The sequence below is a fragment of the Helobdella robusta genome (genome assembly GCF_000326865.2).
Source record: "Helobdella robusta unplaced genomic scaffold HELROscaffold_9, whole genome shotgun sequence".
Taxonomy (NCBI): domain Eukaryota; kingdom Metazoa; phylum Annelida; class Clitellata; order Rhynchobdellida; family Glossiphoniidae; genus Helobdella; species Helobdella robusta.
In genome coordinates this window covers 3,751,419-3,765,516 of record NW_008705512.1, presented here as the reverse complement: position 1 = coordinate 3,765,516, position 14,098 = coordinate 3,751,419, and the positions used below count along the sequence as shown (strand labels likewise).

The following is a 14,098-nucleotide window of genomic DNA, read 5'->3' as shown; positions in this document are numbered from 1 at the left end:
TAATAATGATAACAACAACAACACAAATGACCAGGGAGGTGCAAGCCCTGCACGAAGAAATCGCCCTACACTCACGATTACGTCACAACAACATCATCCAGTACCTCGGCTCCGTCAGTGAGGATGGCTACGTTAAGATATTCATGGAGCAAGTTCCTGGAGGTAGTGTTCTAGGGGAGGGTGTTGTTGTTGTTGATGATGATGACGATGATGATGACGATGATGATGATGATGGTGATGATGATAATGGTGGTGATGGTGATGATGATGAGGATGATGATGGTGGTGATGGTGGTGATGATGATGATGATGATGATGATGGTGATGATGATTGTGATAATGGTGATGATGATGTTGATGATAATGGTGATGGTAATGACGTTGTTGTCGTCTTTATAACAGTTTTATAACAATCTTAGCTAGAGCAATCACAGTTCTTTATCAAGTAAAGAATTATTCATCTTGATCGATACACTTGGTACACACACCACACACACACACACACACACACACACACACACACACACACACACACACACACACACACACAACACACACACACTCACAATGTCGTCATCATTATTATCCTCACCAACGACGGCACATCTTCACCATCGCCTAACCATGATCACCATTCTGCAAACCTACCAGGCAGTCTAGCCACCATGTCCAAGTGGGGCATGTTGAAGGAGGATGAATCAAAGATAGCCGACTACACGACGCAGATGCTTCTGGGCCTCAAGTATCTCGTACGTCTATCTCGTGCTGTTTGCTTTCATTCGAACAAACAAACAAACAAACAAACACACACACACACAAACAAACAAACACACAAACAGACAAACACACACACGCACACATTGCAGCACGAGAACATGATAGTGCACAGAGACATCAGAGGCGAGAACATGCTCATCAACACGCACAACAATGTCCTCAAAATCACCGATTTTGGCATGTCCAAGAAACTCTCTGATCTCAATCCAGTCGGCCAGGAAGGTGAGGACGACGACGACGACGACGATGATGGGGGTGCTGGTGATGATGTTACTAATCATCATGATCATCATCAACATCATCACCATTATCGTCATCAGGTATGTGTGCTTTCCTCGCTCCGGAAGTGGCAGACAGAGGAAAAAGAGGATATGGATATGCTGTTGGTTTAAATTTATTGGTTTTAAATTTATTCATTTTGTCGGTGATGATACTATCTATCCACATTAATTTTGCGGTGGATACTATTGATATCATTAGTTTCGTAGTTGATACTTTTTTGAGGTTTCTAAGTTACCATTGAAATCATCAATCTGGTACGAGATACTATGATAGGTGTTTATTTATTTCGAATCATCTTATCATATCATCTTATCATATCATATCATCTTATCATATCATATCATCTTATCATATCATATCATATCATATCATCTTATCATATCATATTATCGATATCATCAATCAGCTTTGTTGTTGATACCTTTGAGGATTAAATTAAAATAGAATCGTAAATTGAGAATATTCCACCACAACAGGCGGACATTTGGGCGGTTGGATGTACCGTCATCGAGATGTTCACAGGAATGCAACCGGTCTGTCTATATGCCTTTTGATTGCAATTTTTTAAACGCTATTGCTGTTCTTGTTGGCGTAACTGTAATATTAAGTCACTAATTTGTCTTCTTCATCATCTACATCATCGTCTTCATCATCATTTTCACCATCATCTTCACCATCATCTTCATCATTATCTTCACCATCATCTTCATCATCATCTTCATCATCATCTTCATCATCTTCATCATCATCATCTTGTACAGGTGATATAGTTAGGAGTGATAAAATGTTTTACGTTTTATTGTAAGAAAATTTTCACACATCACACACACACACACAACCAAAGGAGAACTCGAGTTTCTGGACTCCACAGGCGTTGTCCAACAACAACAAAAAACCCGTCAAGCCCTCCATACCAAGCCATCTCTCAGATAACGCTAAGAACTTTCTTCAATGGTTTGCCTGTATAGTTACACATTTTTATATATAATTATTTTAAATATGATTAGTTATAATAAATATTTTGGGTTTTCTGTGGCTGATTGTGATCAATTAGGATTATTTGTGATGAGTTGTGATGAATTGTGGCCGTGATTAATGACGATGATTCACGTTAATGGGCTTTATGTTTTTTTATTTCTTTCTTTAATTCGGATTATTTTGGGTAGATTTTTTCATTATTTTTTTTTCTATTAAAATTCGTTTATTTGCAAACTCAAAAAAATACTTTGAAACTCCATTAAAAAAACTAACAACCACAACTTTATATATTAGTGAAAGCGTTTTCCAATGAATGGTAATTAAACCCATATTGTGTTAACAAATCTCGGACGACCTTTCATCATCATCATCTTCTTCATCATCATCTTCTTTATCATCATCATCTTCTTCATCATCTTCTTTCATCATCATCATCTTCTTCATCATCATCTTCTTTATCATCATCATCTTCTTCTTCGTCATCTTCTTCATCATCTTCTTCATCATCTTCGTCATTTTCATCATCATCTTCATCATGTCATCTTCATCATCATCTTCATCATCATCACCACACCAGTTGTTTTGAATTGGACCCGTCGAGAAGATCATCTGCAGGAGAACTATTGCAGCATCCATTTTTATGCAGGTACGTTTGTTGTTTGTTTATTTTTTATGTTGTTTGTATGTCTTTTTTGTTTGTTTATTTGTTTGTATGTTTGTTTGTATGTATGTATGTTTGTTTGTTGTTTGTTTGTATATTTTTGTATGTTCACTCTGATTGTATCCTTGCATATTTTCTTTTTTTTTGTTTGTTCCTTATAAACTTCATTACTTCATTTCTGCTGTTTGTTGACTGTTTGCCACTCACCACTGGCCACCGTCAGATCTAGTTTGTATTGTTGGCTAGTTGTTTCTTTTTAATTTGCTTTTGTTTTTCAGAAATTCTGATTGCGAGGTCTCAGTATTATTTTTTCCACTTCATACATTTCAAAAGTTCCTAAACTAGATTTTTATCTCACAAAGTTTATTTAGCTACCCAAAAAAAAAAATATTTTTCCTCTGTACAATCACTCTAGCCAGCCCATTCGTTCCTACTCCATACACAGATAATTTCCTCCATGCAACAGCTTAAAACATACAAATTTTTTATATTTACAATGCAACGATGATGTTAACTTATTTAGGGGTATCGGCTCTCAAAAGATTATCGAATCTATAATGCCAGAGAGGTGTGTTGCTATGTAATTTTTGCGGCTAAATTTTAGCGTTGTACCGTTTCGAAACGATCAATTAAGCAGCCTTTTATAATTATGATCAATTGTTAATTCTTCGTTAGTTATATGTGAATTAATTAATTAATTGATTGATTAATTAATTGATTTACTGAACAATTTAATCGAGGTATTTCACTATCTAGTGAATATCAGTGATTGCTAATTGGATGAGACTGATTTTAAATGAAATGATTTTTGTTTAGTTCGTAAGCACAGTTGATTCTTAAAACAAGATCTAGTGACGGAAATGTTACTTTTCAATGTGATTCAGGCTTTCGTTTGGCTTTCCACAAATGATTTTCATATTTAATTATTTTCTTAATTATCATTCGTTTGTTGGCCCCTCAGCAAAAAGCGTAACATTATGCTAAAAAGTATTCAATGACCTTGTTTTTTGTTTGATTAAGTAGTTGATCTTTGTGAAGAGGGATTTATAAACCATCTCTGTCTATTGGTTGATGGATGGATGAGTGGATGGAATGTTCTGGTGATTGTATTTTTAATGTTTTGGCCATTTTTAAAGATATCATATATTCGTTCATACGTTCAATATCATTCATTCATTCATGCTTTCATCAGTTTATCCATCTCTCTCTTTGTTTATCATATTCTGCCGTCATCTTTTCATTCATTCATTCATTCATTCATTCATTCATTCATTCATTCATTCATTCATTCATTCATTCATTCATTCATTCATTCATTCATTCATTCATTCATTCATTCATTCATTAATTCATTAATTCATTCATTCGTTCGTTCGTTCGTTCGTTCGTTCGTTTGTTCGTTTATTCATTCATTCTTTCATTCATTTATTCATCAATCCATTCATTCATTTACTTTTTCATCCACCCATCCGTCATTTCATATCTATTTCATTTAATTATATTTTATTTGCCAGCAATTATATGTCACTGCAGTGCTTTATCATCCCAGTCTACCCTATATGATTACTTTTCTGCCAGTCTAATTGTTTGAGAGAAAATTGTGATCATATTTGCCACAGTTATGTGATATATATATATATATGTGTGTATGTATGTGTGTGTGTGTGTATGCGTGTGCGTTTTTATATGTGTATATTAACTGTAATTATGTTTTATATATGAAAAATGCAACGTAGTTGCCTACCTTGTGTTAATCATGGTTGGTATATAAATTGATGTTATTCTGATCTCAGCTGCTACTTTTATGCACTTATTTTCATTGATGGTCAGTCGGATGGAATTTTTCAAATTTTTTATATATAGTTAAATTTATAATCAAACAAAGTTTATAAATTTAAAAGTTTGTTATAAATAGTTTAGTTTGATTTTTTTTTAGAGATTTTTTGAAGTCTTGAAGTTGTAATAATATTAGCAGGGGTGAAGTAGTTATTGAAAAGTTATGTACGAGTGAGTTATTCTTCAGCGTTTTACCTGCATTTTGTTTATAATTCTTCGACGTTTTATTAAAAAAAATTAATTTTTTGTATTTTTTTTAGAAATTTTAAATTAGTAAATAAATAAATATTATTTATTTATTTTGTATCTATCCCAGCAAAGTTCCAACAAAAAAGCACAAGCACCAGTTACAAAAGAACATGGATAGGAGCATGTCTGGTATGTTTGTTTGTGTTTGTATGTCTTTCTGTCTGTTTGTTTGTTTGTATGTAATTGCGTGTCTATCTTTATATATTTGCTTATCTACTCATTTGTTGGCTTATGTTGGTTTGTTTAGAAGTTGGCATTTTGGTGAGTTCGTTTGGTTGCCTTTCATTTTTGACAACTTATTTTTACACTATTATTATTATTATTATTGTTGTTGTTATTATTATTATTATTATTATTATTATTATTATTATTATTATTATCCAGTTCCAGTGCATGCAAACTCAGAGCTGAAAGATCCGACAAGGAGAAAGACGGCTGTTGTTAGTACAAGTCAGATACAAGAGTCTGTACATCTCAATATGTAAGTGTACACGCGTGTGTTGTATGTATGTATGTGTGTGTGTGTGTGTATGTGTGTGTATGTATTTATATTTGTGTATGTATTTATATGTGCGTGTATCTATATGTGTGTATGCATTATATGTAAATGTATATAACGTATATGTGTGTGGTGTGTGTGTGTAAAGGTGTGAATGCATGTGTGGCTATGATGATTAAAGTGTTTAAGGTGACTTCTATCTTAGTGATCATGATTTGATTTTTCTTTATTTACCATTCCATATTAATGAAAAAAAATTATTTTCCCGGTTTTGTCACAGGATTTCTTAGTAATTTTTTTTTCTAAAATTTTTTTCGTAAGTAAATAGCTTGTCCTAGTATTCCAGTTGTATATTCAACCACTTTTTTTTTTAATGGCAAATGTTACATTGTTACATTGCGTGTAACATTTTGATAAGTGTCTTTGTTACATTGTATGTAATCTATTGTGAAATAATCAGGTCTTTTAAAATAACTTTTGTTTTTTATATCTGTTAAATCTAGAGACAATTCTTTTTTTTTTATTTCATATGCCATTACATTTGTATCAAATTTTCAGCAGATACACACAATCAAATGTTTCATATTAGTATAATTTATTATTTGACCAAATCAATTCTTACACATTTGCATTTTTTATGATTCTTTGTTGATACATAGGCAATTTTGTTGATAAGGCTCCTTTTTATGAAATATTTTTTTAATGATTCTCCAGCATACCTTGCAATTATGCATGTAATTTTAGTGTATGTGTGTGAGTTTTTTTTATTTGTATTTTAGAGTTAGTCTGACTAGCAGTCGCATGTTCATTATTGTTCTAGCATAACAATGTAGCTATCTGAATTACAATAATTATTAATTAATAATTAAATAGAGATAATTACTAATTACACATTTTAATACGCATATTGCTATGTATTTAATTCTAAACCAGCAGCCTACGATCCCATACCGCCAGATTCTTAAGAAATAACAGAAATATCGGCGATCAGTTTTAGGTTTTTCTTGGAACATCACATTGCAGTAGTGTACTATATACGTGTTTATCATCATATTCTTTTAGTGGCACACACATTTAGAGGTACTTAAGTAAATGAATATGTCTAATCTTAATTAGTACTATCTCCGTCTGATTGACATCTTGCCATAGCAGTTACCTCGGTTATTTTAAATAGTTAGTAGCTCGAATACTAGCTGGTGTCTGGTGGCTTTGAAAAGATGTCGCCTGCTTCAAAAGTGTGGCGTAAAATTTACCCATTATGACGACATTTTTTGGTGATGATAAAAGTGATGATTACCGTTCTCAGTATCATGTGGCAGATGAATAGGATGATGACATTCATGATGATGATGATGATGATTATGATTATGATGATGATGATGATGATAGTGATGATGATAGTGATAGTGATGGTGATGTTGAACGTGATGACGATGATTATGATAATAGTTAAAATGATGATGATGATGATGAGGATGACGATGATGATCATGCCAGGACGAGGCACACGGTAAAGAGACCACGACCCGTATCTGAAATCTTTCCAAATCTCAACCATCCCAATGAGGATGTGTTTGGGCGGCTTAACAGGTACACACACACACACCACACACACACTTACACACACACACACACGCACAAACACACTTACACACACACACAATATCTATAAAAATTATTCATACACATATACATAGACAAGCATACATACATACGTTCAAATACAAAGATATGCAAACGTACATACATACATATACCATATATACAAACAATATACATACACACATGCATATACAAACATACATACAAATACAAAGATATACAAACGTATATGAAACATGCATGGGCAAAAGAAAATACAAATATGTATAACCAACAAATTTACCTGAGAGTTGCATTGTTTGCTGCTGATGTTATTATTGCTTGATGCTATACTTTATTAAAATTAGGTCATGTCTTGACCTAATTTAGTTAAGTCGATGTGTTGTTTGCATTATTTGTTACTGTACTTCATTGTTAATGATGATAGAGGCTGTTTATTAACATAGTTTGGCTAGGCGATGTCGTTTTTTGTCATGTCATGTCTGTTCCTCGTAGAACTATTTTATTTTCATGATTTGAAGTTTGGGGTTTTTGGTTTTGTTGCGTAGGTATTGTTGTCGCCGTAGTTGTTGTTGCATCTATAATGTGTTTTTTGTATGAAAATGATGTTGTATATATGTAATGTTTGTTTGTTTGTTGGTTTGCTCGTTCGTTCGTTCGTTTGTTTGTTATGCATTAATTTAGCTTGGCTTTCTTTATGATAATGTAAAACGAACATTTCAAAATTCCAAGCGTAGCTCTATTAAGGCATGGTTTCCATTTGGTTTTTATATAATATATTTTATGAAATTTACAGAAATTATTTAATTTTTTTGTGTCTTTGAATTAATACAATTAATTAGTTTACTAACTTTAATTGGATAGTAGTAATTAGTGATTAGCAATGGCGAGTAATTCCAGCAGTTCAATGTGTTTGGTGTTTAATTTTAATTAATACCGTTGTACCTGCTTATGCTAATTTACTGATTCTAAATATGAAATCGTATAAGTTTTATTTATTACCTGTTAAGGTTAATATGTAATTAATTATTTTTTTTTAAATATTTTATCATTGATTGGCGGGGCGGGTATATCATTTCGTCTGCGTGATTTTTGTAAAATAATTTGGAAATTTTTTCTTTAAAATTTCACTTACAGACTTCGTTCTGTAATATTTTATTTTTTATTTGGATTGTTACGAAGTGTTATTTATAGTTAAAGAGATTTAACAGTTCAATTGTATGTAGGACCTATGTATGTATGTGTATTTTGTCATCTTCATGTCCGTTCTATTGGACTTTTTTCACAAATGGTTCATTTTCGTTGTAGATGATAAAGTTTTTTTTCCTTACCCGAATGGTATCGTTCATTTATTGAGTTTTTTTTCAAAATATAGATTTATTAATGTTTGATCGTAACTTTGCCAACTTTTCATTGATCATCTATCCATATCTATCTATCAGTTTTTTGACCAAATTTTTTCATTTCGTTAGATGATCATCACACCGACGCGTTCACTAACATTCTCTCTCTCTCTCTCTCTCTCTTTCTCTTTCTCTCTTTCTCTCTCACATACAGACACAAACACACACACGCGCATACACACACACGCAAACACACGCACACAACACAACAGCAGTGACAGTTCATCGATGCTCTCCGACATACAAGACACAGCGTACGGTGGTGATGGAAGCGGCAACAGCCGCGACAACAACACTGCGTTCTACTGGGTTAAGAAGGATTACGAGAAGAGGAATGAACTAGTAACTGTTCTCAAATCCGACGCGGACAAGGTTGTTTATATGGGGCTCTTCTGTTTTCTTTCCAACCTATATATATACATCGCAGTGAAAGAAATAAAGAGAGCACTTCTGAAGTAAACTCATAAGAAGCGCTATACAAATTTTACAATACAATACAATACATGCCAATGTGAATTCTGAATTATAATTGGCGCTATATAAATGTCGACAATAGTAATGACAATATCAATGTAAATCTATCTCATTTGAGTGTGTTGAGGGGTGTGTCTTAGTTTTGTTTGGGACTAAATATGTAGAAAGTGATTTGTAAGCAGTTCTAGTTTAGATTTGTTTAGCAGATCTTGTTAAGTCAAATTATTTTTTAGCTATAAACCCTATGTAAGTTAACTTTTAAATTCTTAAAATTTTCAAATTTCACTTCAGATCAGTGAGAGGTGGCTGTCACAGTTACATTCAGCATCTTGTGCGGCCACGCTCAGAATCAACAAGGTGGGTATGCATATGTATTATGTGTGTGTTTGTGTGTGCGTGCGTGTGTGTTTGTGTGTGCGTGCGTGTGTGTTTGTGTGTGCGTGTGTTGTGTGTGTATTGATATTTTATTCGATATGATCTGTTTGTAAGGTTTCATTTTTAATTGATGCTACTGTCATTCAATGTGTACCTATCCAATATAATAATTATCTTCTGTGATCAATACAGTGTATCTTTTACTGTGCATTGGAAGCCATTTGAGACGTCATCACATGTTGATGTTGATTTCGAATGTGTCTCAATGTGTTTAATGTATTAAATGCCCTTTTGAAATCGTCAATGTTTAAAACCGTAGGACCATTTGTTGAAGCTGTTGTCTTCGTTTGGAGATTACATCAACAGAGATGACATCAACGACCTCAGAGTCGTCGTCAGTTAGTACTTGCTAGGTGTTGCATGTTGGATAGTATTGTCATGCCAGCATCGTCGTGTGTGCGTGCGTGTGTGTGTGCGTGTGTGTGTGCGTGTGTGTGTGTGTGTGAGAGTTCATCTCTTCGTATGGTATTTAATAATTTGAAATAATTACCAAATGATTAACAATCGGACAACCGCAACGACAGACCAGCTGAACACCGAAATAGATCCAGACCCTGACAAAACTGCCAAGACCGAACTCTCATACGCCATCTTCATCTTTCAAAATATCGTCAGTGTTTTCTATCGTCGTATTATTTTTACTATTCTTGATTATTATTATTATTATTATTATTATTATTATTATTATTATTATTATTATTATACTTTTTATTTATTATCATATGGCAGTGGTATTTCATCACAACTAAAAATCTGTCAATACAGCAAACATGAAGTAAAATTCACAAACAAATATGCTAAGATTTTAAGACGCACGCACTCACTACCACAGAGATACACATACACACACATACACACGTACGTTTGCGTGCACAGATTTTATGTATTGTACACACACACACACACACACACGCACGCATGCACGCACGCATGAACACACATATACACACACAGATGAACGAGATATTGAGAGAACGTAAGATAGAGCCCCACTGGATATTTGCATTGGACAACATCATCAAGTCGACAATCAAGGCTGCTGTCTCTGTATTATCACCTGGTTTGTTTGTTTGTCTTGTATGTTTGTTTGTATGTTTATCTTGTATGTTTGCGTTGTATGTTTGTTTGTTTGTATGTATGTATGTTTGTATATTTGTTTCGTGTGTTTGTTTGTTTGTATGTATGTATGTTTGTTTGTATATTTGTTTCGTGTGTTTGTGAGCACGCACATACTTTGTATATTTATATTCGCCATAAACGACCAAACGACCTCTATTTGACGCAACCAAGCAAGGAACGCGGCCTATGACGGAGATGTGACGTACACTGATGACGACCTCATCTCCTGTTTATCTCCCAGCGAGGTGGCCAACATCAGCTCGGAGCAGCGATACCAGCAACAAATACACCAACTTAAAGAGGAAAACAACAGGTTTTTTTGTTGTGGTATTTCACTATTATATGCGCGCGTATCGACATTTACATTATAATTGCGGTATCTTATAATTATTCATTCATTCATTCATTCAATAATCCTCTGTAATCCCTTAAGGGACCGTTGAGGCCGATGGTATTTTTCTATCTCTCCAAAATCCTTTTCTTTCCCTCGCCATCTTCATTGAACCCAATGTTCCAACCCCCGTCCATTCCGTGATATCATCCATCCACTTCCTCACAGGTCTTCCAACTTTTTTCTTCCAGTCCCTCTTTCTCATCAGTACTTTTTAGATCAGTCTGTCGTCTGTCATTCTGCAGATGTGCCCAAAGATACACAGCTTTCTTTCCTTGACACTTTCATACACAGTTTTTTGTCTTCAAAGTTGTTTTCTTATGGCATCGTTTCTTATCTTTTGTCTCCAACTGATTCCCAGCAACTTTCTATAACAATGCATCTCGAATGCTTCCAGTTTGTCTTTGTCTCTTTTCTTCAACGTCCAAGCCTCACATGCATACATCAATGTAATAATCATAATAATAATAATCATCTTATAATTATCTTGTATCTATATGGTGGGACGTTTGGTTTTCTGGTACATTTGCTCGTCCTAAACAGTTGCACAAGCGCGAGATGACCGGATTCAAATGCAAGAAGAATCCAATTTTGCGTGGAATATGCCTTGTTTCTCTCCATACATATTATAAATATTAGTTTTGTGTTGTTGTAGAGTGGGGAATTGAAGTTAAACTAATATATTTCGTATGTAAGTAGGTTTGTATCGTGTATGCAAATTGTATGCACGGTATGGTATGTTAGTTTTAAATGAGCACTTTGGCATATTTGATAATTATTGTTGAAAATATATCATTTGTGATAAAATGCTTTCTTATAGTAAATGTATCGTAATAAAAACCTCAGTCAATATTTATTCATTTGTCTACTTGATTTTAACCTTTTATTTAGTTTGTTTTCTTAAAATAAACAAAATTTACAATTGAATTGATAATGTATATGAGATGGTACCTTATGACCCCTTCCAACTCAGCTTACTCCAGCATTTGATCAAGAGCCAGCAGTTCTGCAGGCAGATGTTATGCCAGAGTATTGATTCTATCAATGCACATATAAGCATCATGAGGTTCCTACTCACTATCTCTTTATTATTTTTATTTTTGTAAACTTTGTTTTTTTTTCCATAAAAAGTTTATAATCTTGAAAAAGTTTCTAGATTATTTTGAATAGAGGTTAAAGGTTAAAGGTCTATTAAACTCTTCTTGGGTTCAGAGGGATCGTTTATCAGTTTATTTCGGATAAACTTCAAGATGCTTGAATGAATTTAGATAATTTCAAATGAATTTGTTATAAATAGAAAAAAAATGTTTCATCTTGCTTGAAATCTGAAACGTTGTCTACCATCCAGGGAATCTTTGATGAAAGAACCAACTCGAGAGAGTAGGGGTGACTCCATGTCCGTCTCCATGCATTCATCCGAATCCGACAATGAGTCCCTCGTTCAGCAGCTCATTGGTCAGTTGCTTGCTTGCTCTTCAAATGCTGCTTCTCACATGTTTTACACATTTTACTTTTTTTTCGTGTTTTGTAATTTCCTCTTCAGTACTTATTATAGGTAGCAGTCAGCAATAAACAAACATCCAGTGTATTGTTAATTCGCCTGGTAGTCTTTAACCTCTAACTCCGGCAGTTCTTTCTTACACATTCATTCATATGTAATGCATCTGTGACACACTCGTTTAAGCTTGTTTTTATTGCCTAAATGTTTGAAATTAATTTTAAAAATCTTTCTTCTTCCCTTCGTTATCTTTCGACCCCTGGACTTTTTTGTTAGCCCGTTTAATTTTTAATTGTAAGGCGGAATAATTCCGAGTTTCGTGCTAATATATGATAATTACACCGCTACTAATTATATTATCAGTAGTAATTATGCTACCTACTAATTAACATATCAGTTAACTAAGTCACCAAATAATTATAATATGTTATCTTGTATGGAATTTTTTATTTAATTTCTTTTTTTCAAGTGCCCAACAGAATGGCGAGAAACGATAAGTTGAAAAATTGGCTGACGGAAATCCACATCTCAAATGATACTATCAATAAGGTATTTCTGTACAATTTGCCATTTAGCTGGGTATTTCTTAGGGGGGCCAACATCAAAACACGCAGTGCATGCAAATACCTAAATACTCGCACGTGTTAGGCTAGGATCTTTTTGTAGTCGAACCCAGGCACTGAGACAGCAGTGTCATACACCTTAACCACTACACCATTGCATCGCACCAACCTATTTTTCGCTATATTTTTTAAGGTTCGATTGAATTGATTATTAATGTTTTAATTCTTGCCTGTGTTTGATTAATATTTTATTTAGTTTCGTGATTGATCGATCGATCGATTGATTTATTGATTATTAATTAGACTCCTATCAATTAATTCCCGGTCAATTAATTTCAGTTAATTGAGTTAGGACTAATTGACCTACAGATTCTTTCCGAAGGATTTGAGTTGAGCCATCTACTGGACATCGTTGTCCTGGACGATCTCAAAATGCTCAACATCAAGTTGTTATAACCTTTCTATTATCTCGTTCTTATTTCAACTGAGTTTATTCTAAATTGTTTTCAGGGATCTTTAGTTTTTTTTGTTCCTTCATAAATTAAGATGTCCTCTTACTTAGTATTTATCTGTCTATTTGAGTATCAGTAGTCTGTTTGTCTGTCTATATTCTATCTGTTTGTTTTTCTGTGTATCTGTCTGTTTAATTGTTCTCTCCATCTGATTTGTCTGTCTGTCTGTTTGTCACTATCGACTTTTTTGAGAAGTTTTTCTGGCTTGTCAATTGAAATATTATTAAAAATTCAGCGCTTGCCAGCGAATTCGTAATGATTGATGTACGTGACTCGCTGCAACTCTGTATTTAACATTAGAAAAATGTTCACCGCCCACCCAACATTAGAAAAATTTTCACTTTATATCCAGATTTGGAGATGTTTATAAGCTGTGGGAGCACATTGATCAGTATAGGAAGTTGACGCAATCTAAAAGATGATGAGGAAGATGAAGGTGATGGGGAGGATGTTGACGAAGACGATGACGAAGGTGAAGGCGAAGACGAAGATGAAGAAGAAGATGATGATGATGAAGATGATGATGAAGAAGAAGGTGAAGAAGAAGGTGAAGTTGATGAGGATGATGATGAAGAAAAAGATGAAGATGATACCGGCTGTGATACGTGCATACACAGCATCAACAACAACATTAATGACAATAACAACAACAGCATTAACAACAACAACAACAACAGTAAAAAGCCTCTGTTGTCATTGCTGAGGAATTGTACAGATAGTTTTAACAAGACGACTATCACGGGATTATTAGTTTTTAATTGATCATTAGTTAGTTAATTAGTTAATTAATTTAATTTAATTGCTAATTAATCGATTAAT

At 33.7% G+C, this 14,098-nt stretch overlaps 1 protein-coding gene across 1 annotated transcript in view; it reads left to right on the top strand.

The window, feature by feature from the left end:
• Positions 1 to 14,041, top strand: part of HELRODRAFT_189913 (hypothetical protein) — a gene marked incomplete at both ends in the record, with an annotated part of 23,483 nt that extends 9,442 nt beyond the window's left edge. Inside the window, 23 exons of the mRNA XM_009033258.1 lie at positions 35 to 162; positions 652 to 749; positions 840 to 999; positions 1,098 to 1,159; positions 1,536 to 1,592; positions 1,904 to 2,013; positions 2,615 to 2,683; positions 3,222 to 3,266; positions 4,851 to 4,912; positions 5,168 to 5,264; positions 6,780 to 6,872; positions 8,500 to 8,659; positions 9,053 to 9,118; positions 9,456 to 9,534; positions 9,721 to 9,806; positions 10,151 to 10,256; positions 10,487 to 10,628; positions 11,680 to 11,772; positions 12,055 to 12,161; positions 12,674 to 12,753; positions 13,107 to 13,213; positions 13,609 to 13,679; positions 13,752 to 14,041. Coding sequence (XP_009031506.1) covers positions 35 to 162; positions 652 to 749; positions 840 to 999; positions 1,098 to 1,159; positions 1,536 to 1,592; positions 1,904 to 2,013; positions 2,615 to 2,683; positions 3,222 to 3,266; positions 4,851 to 4,912; positions 5,168 to 5,264; positions 6,780 to 6,872; positions 8,500 to 8,659; positions 9,053 to 9,118; positions 9,456 to 9,534; positions 9,721 to 9,806; positions 10,151 to 10,256; positions 10,487 to 10,628; positions 11,680 to 11,772; positions 12,055 to 12,161; positions 12,674 to 12,753; positions 13,107 to 13,213; positions 13,609 to 13,679; positions 13,752 to 14,041 — 2,368 coding nt within the window. The remainder of the gene's footprint in view (positions 1 to 34; positions 163 to 651; positions 750 to 839; positions 1,000 to 1,097; positions 1,160 to 1,535; positions 1,593 to 1,903; positions 2,014 to 2,614; positions 2,684 to 3,221; positions 3,267 to 4,850; positions 4,913 to 5,167; positions 5,265 to 6,779; positions 6,873 to 8,499; positions 8,660 to 9,052; positions 9,119 to 9,455; positions 9,535 to 9,720; positions 9,807 to 10,150; positions 10,257 to 10,486; positions 10,629 to 11,679; positions 11,773 to 12,054; positions 12,162 to 12,673; positions 12,754 to 13,106; positions 13,214 to 13,608; positions 13,680 to 13,751) is intronic.
• Between the last annotated feature and the right edge of the window lie 57 nt (positions 14,042 to 14,098).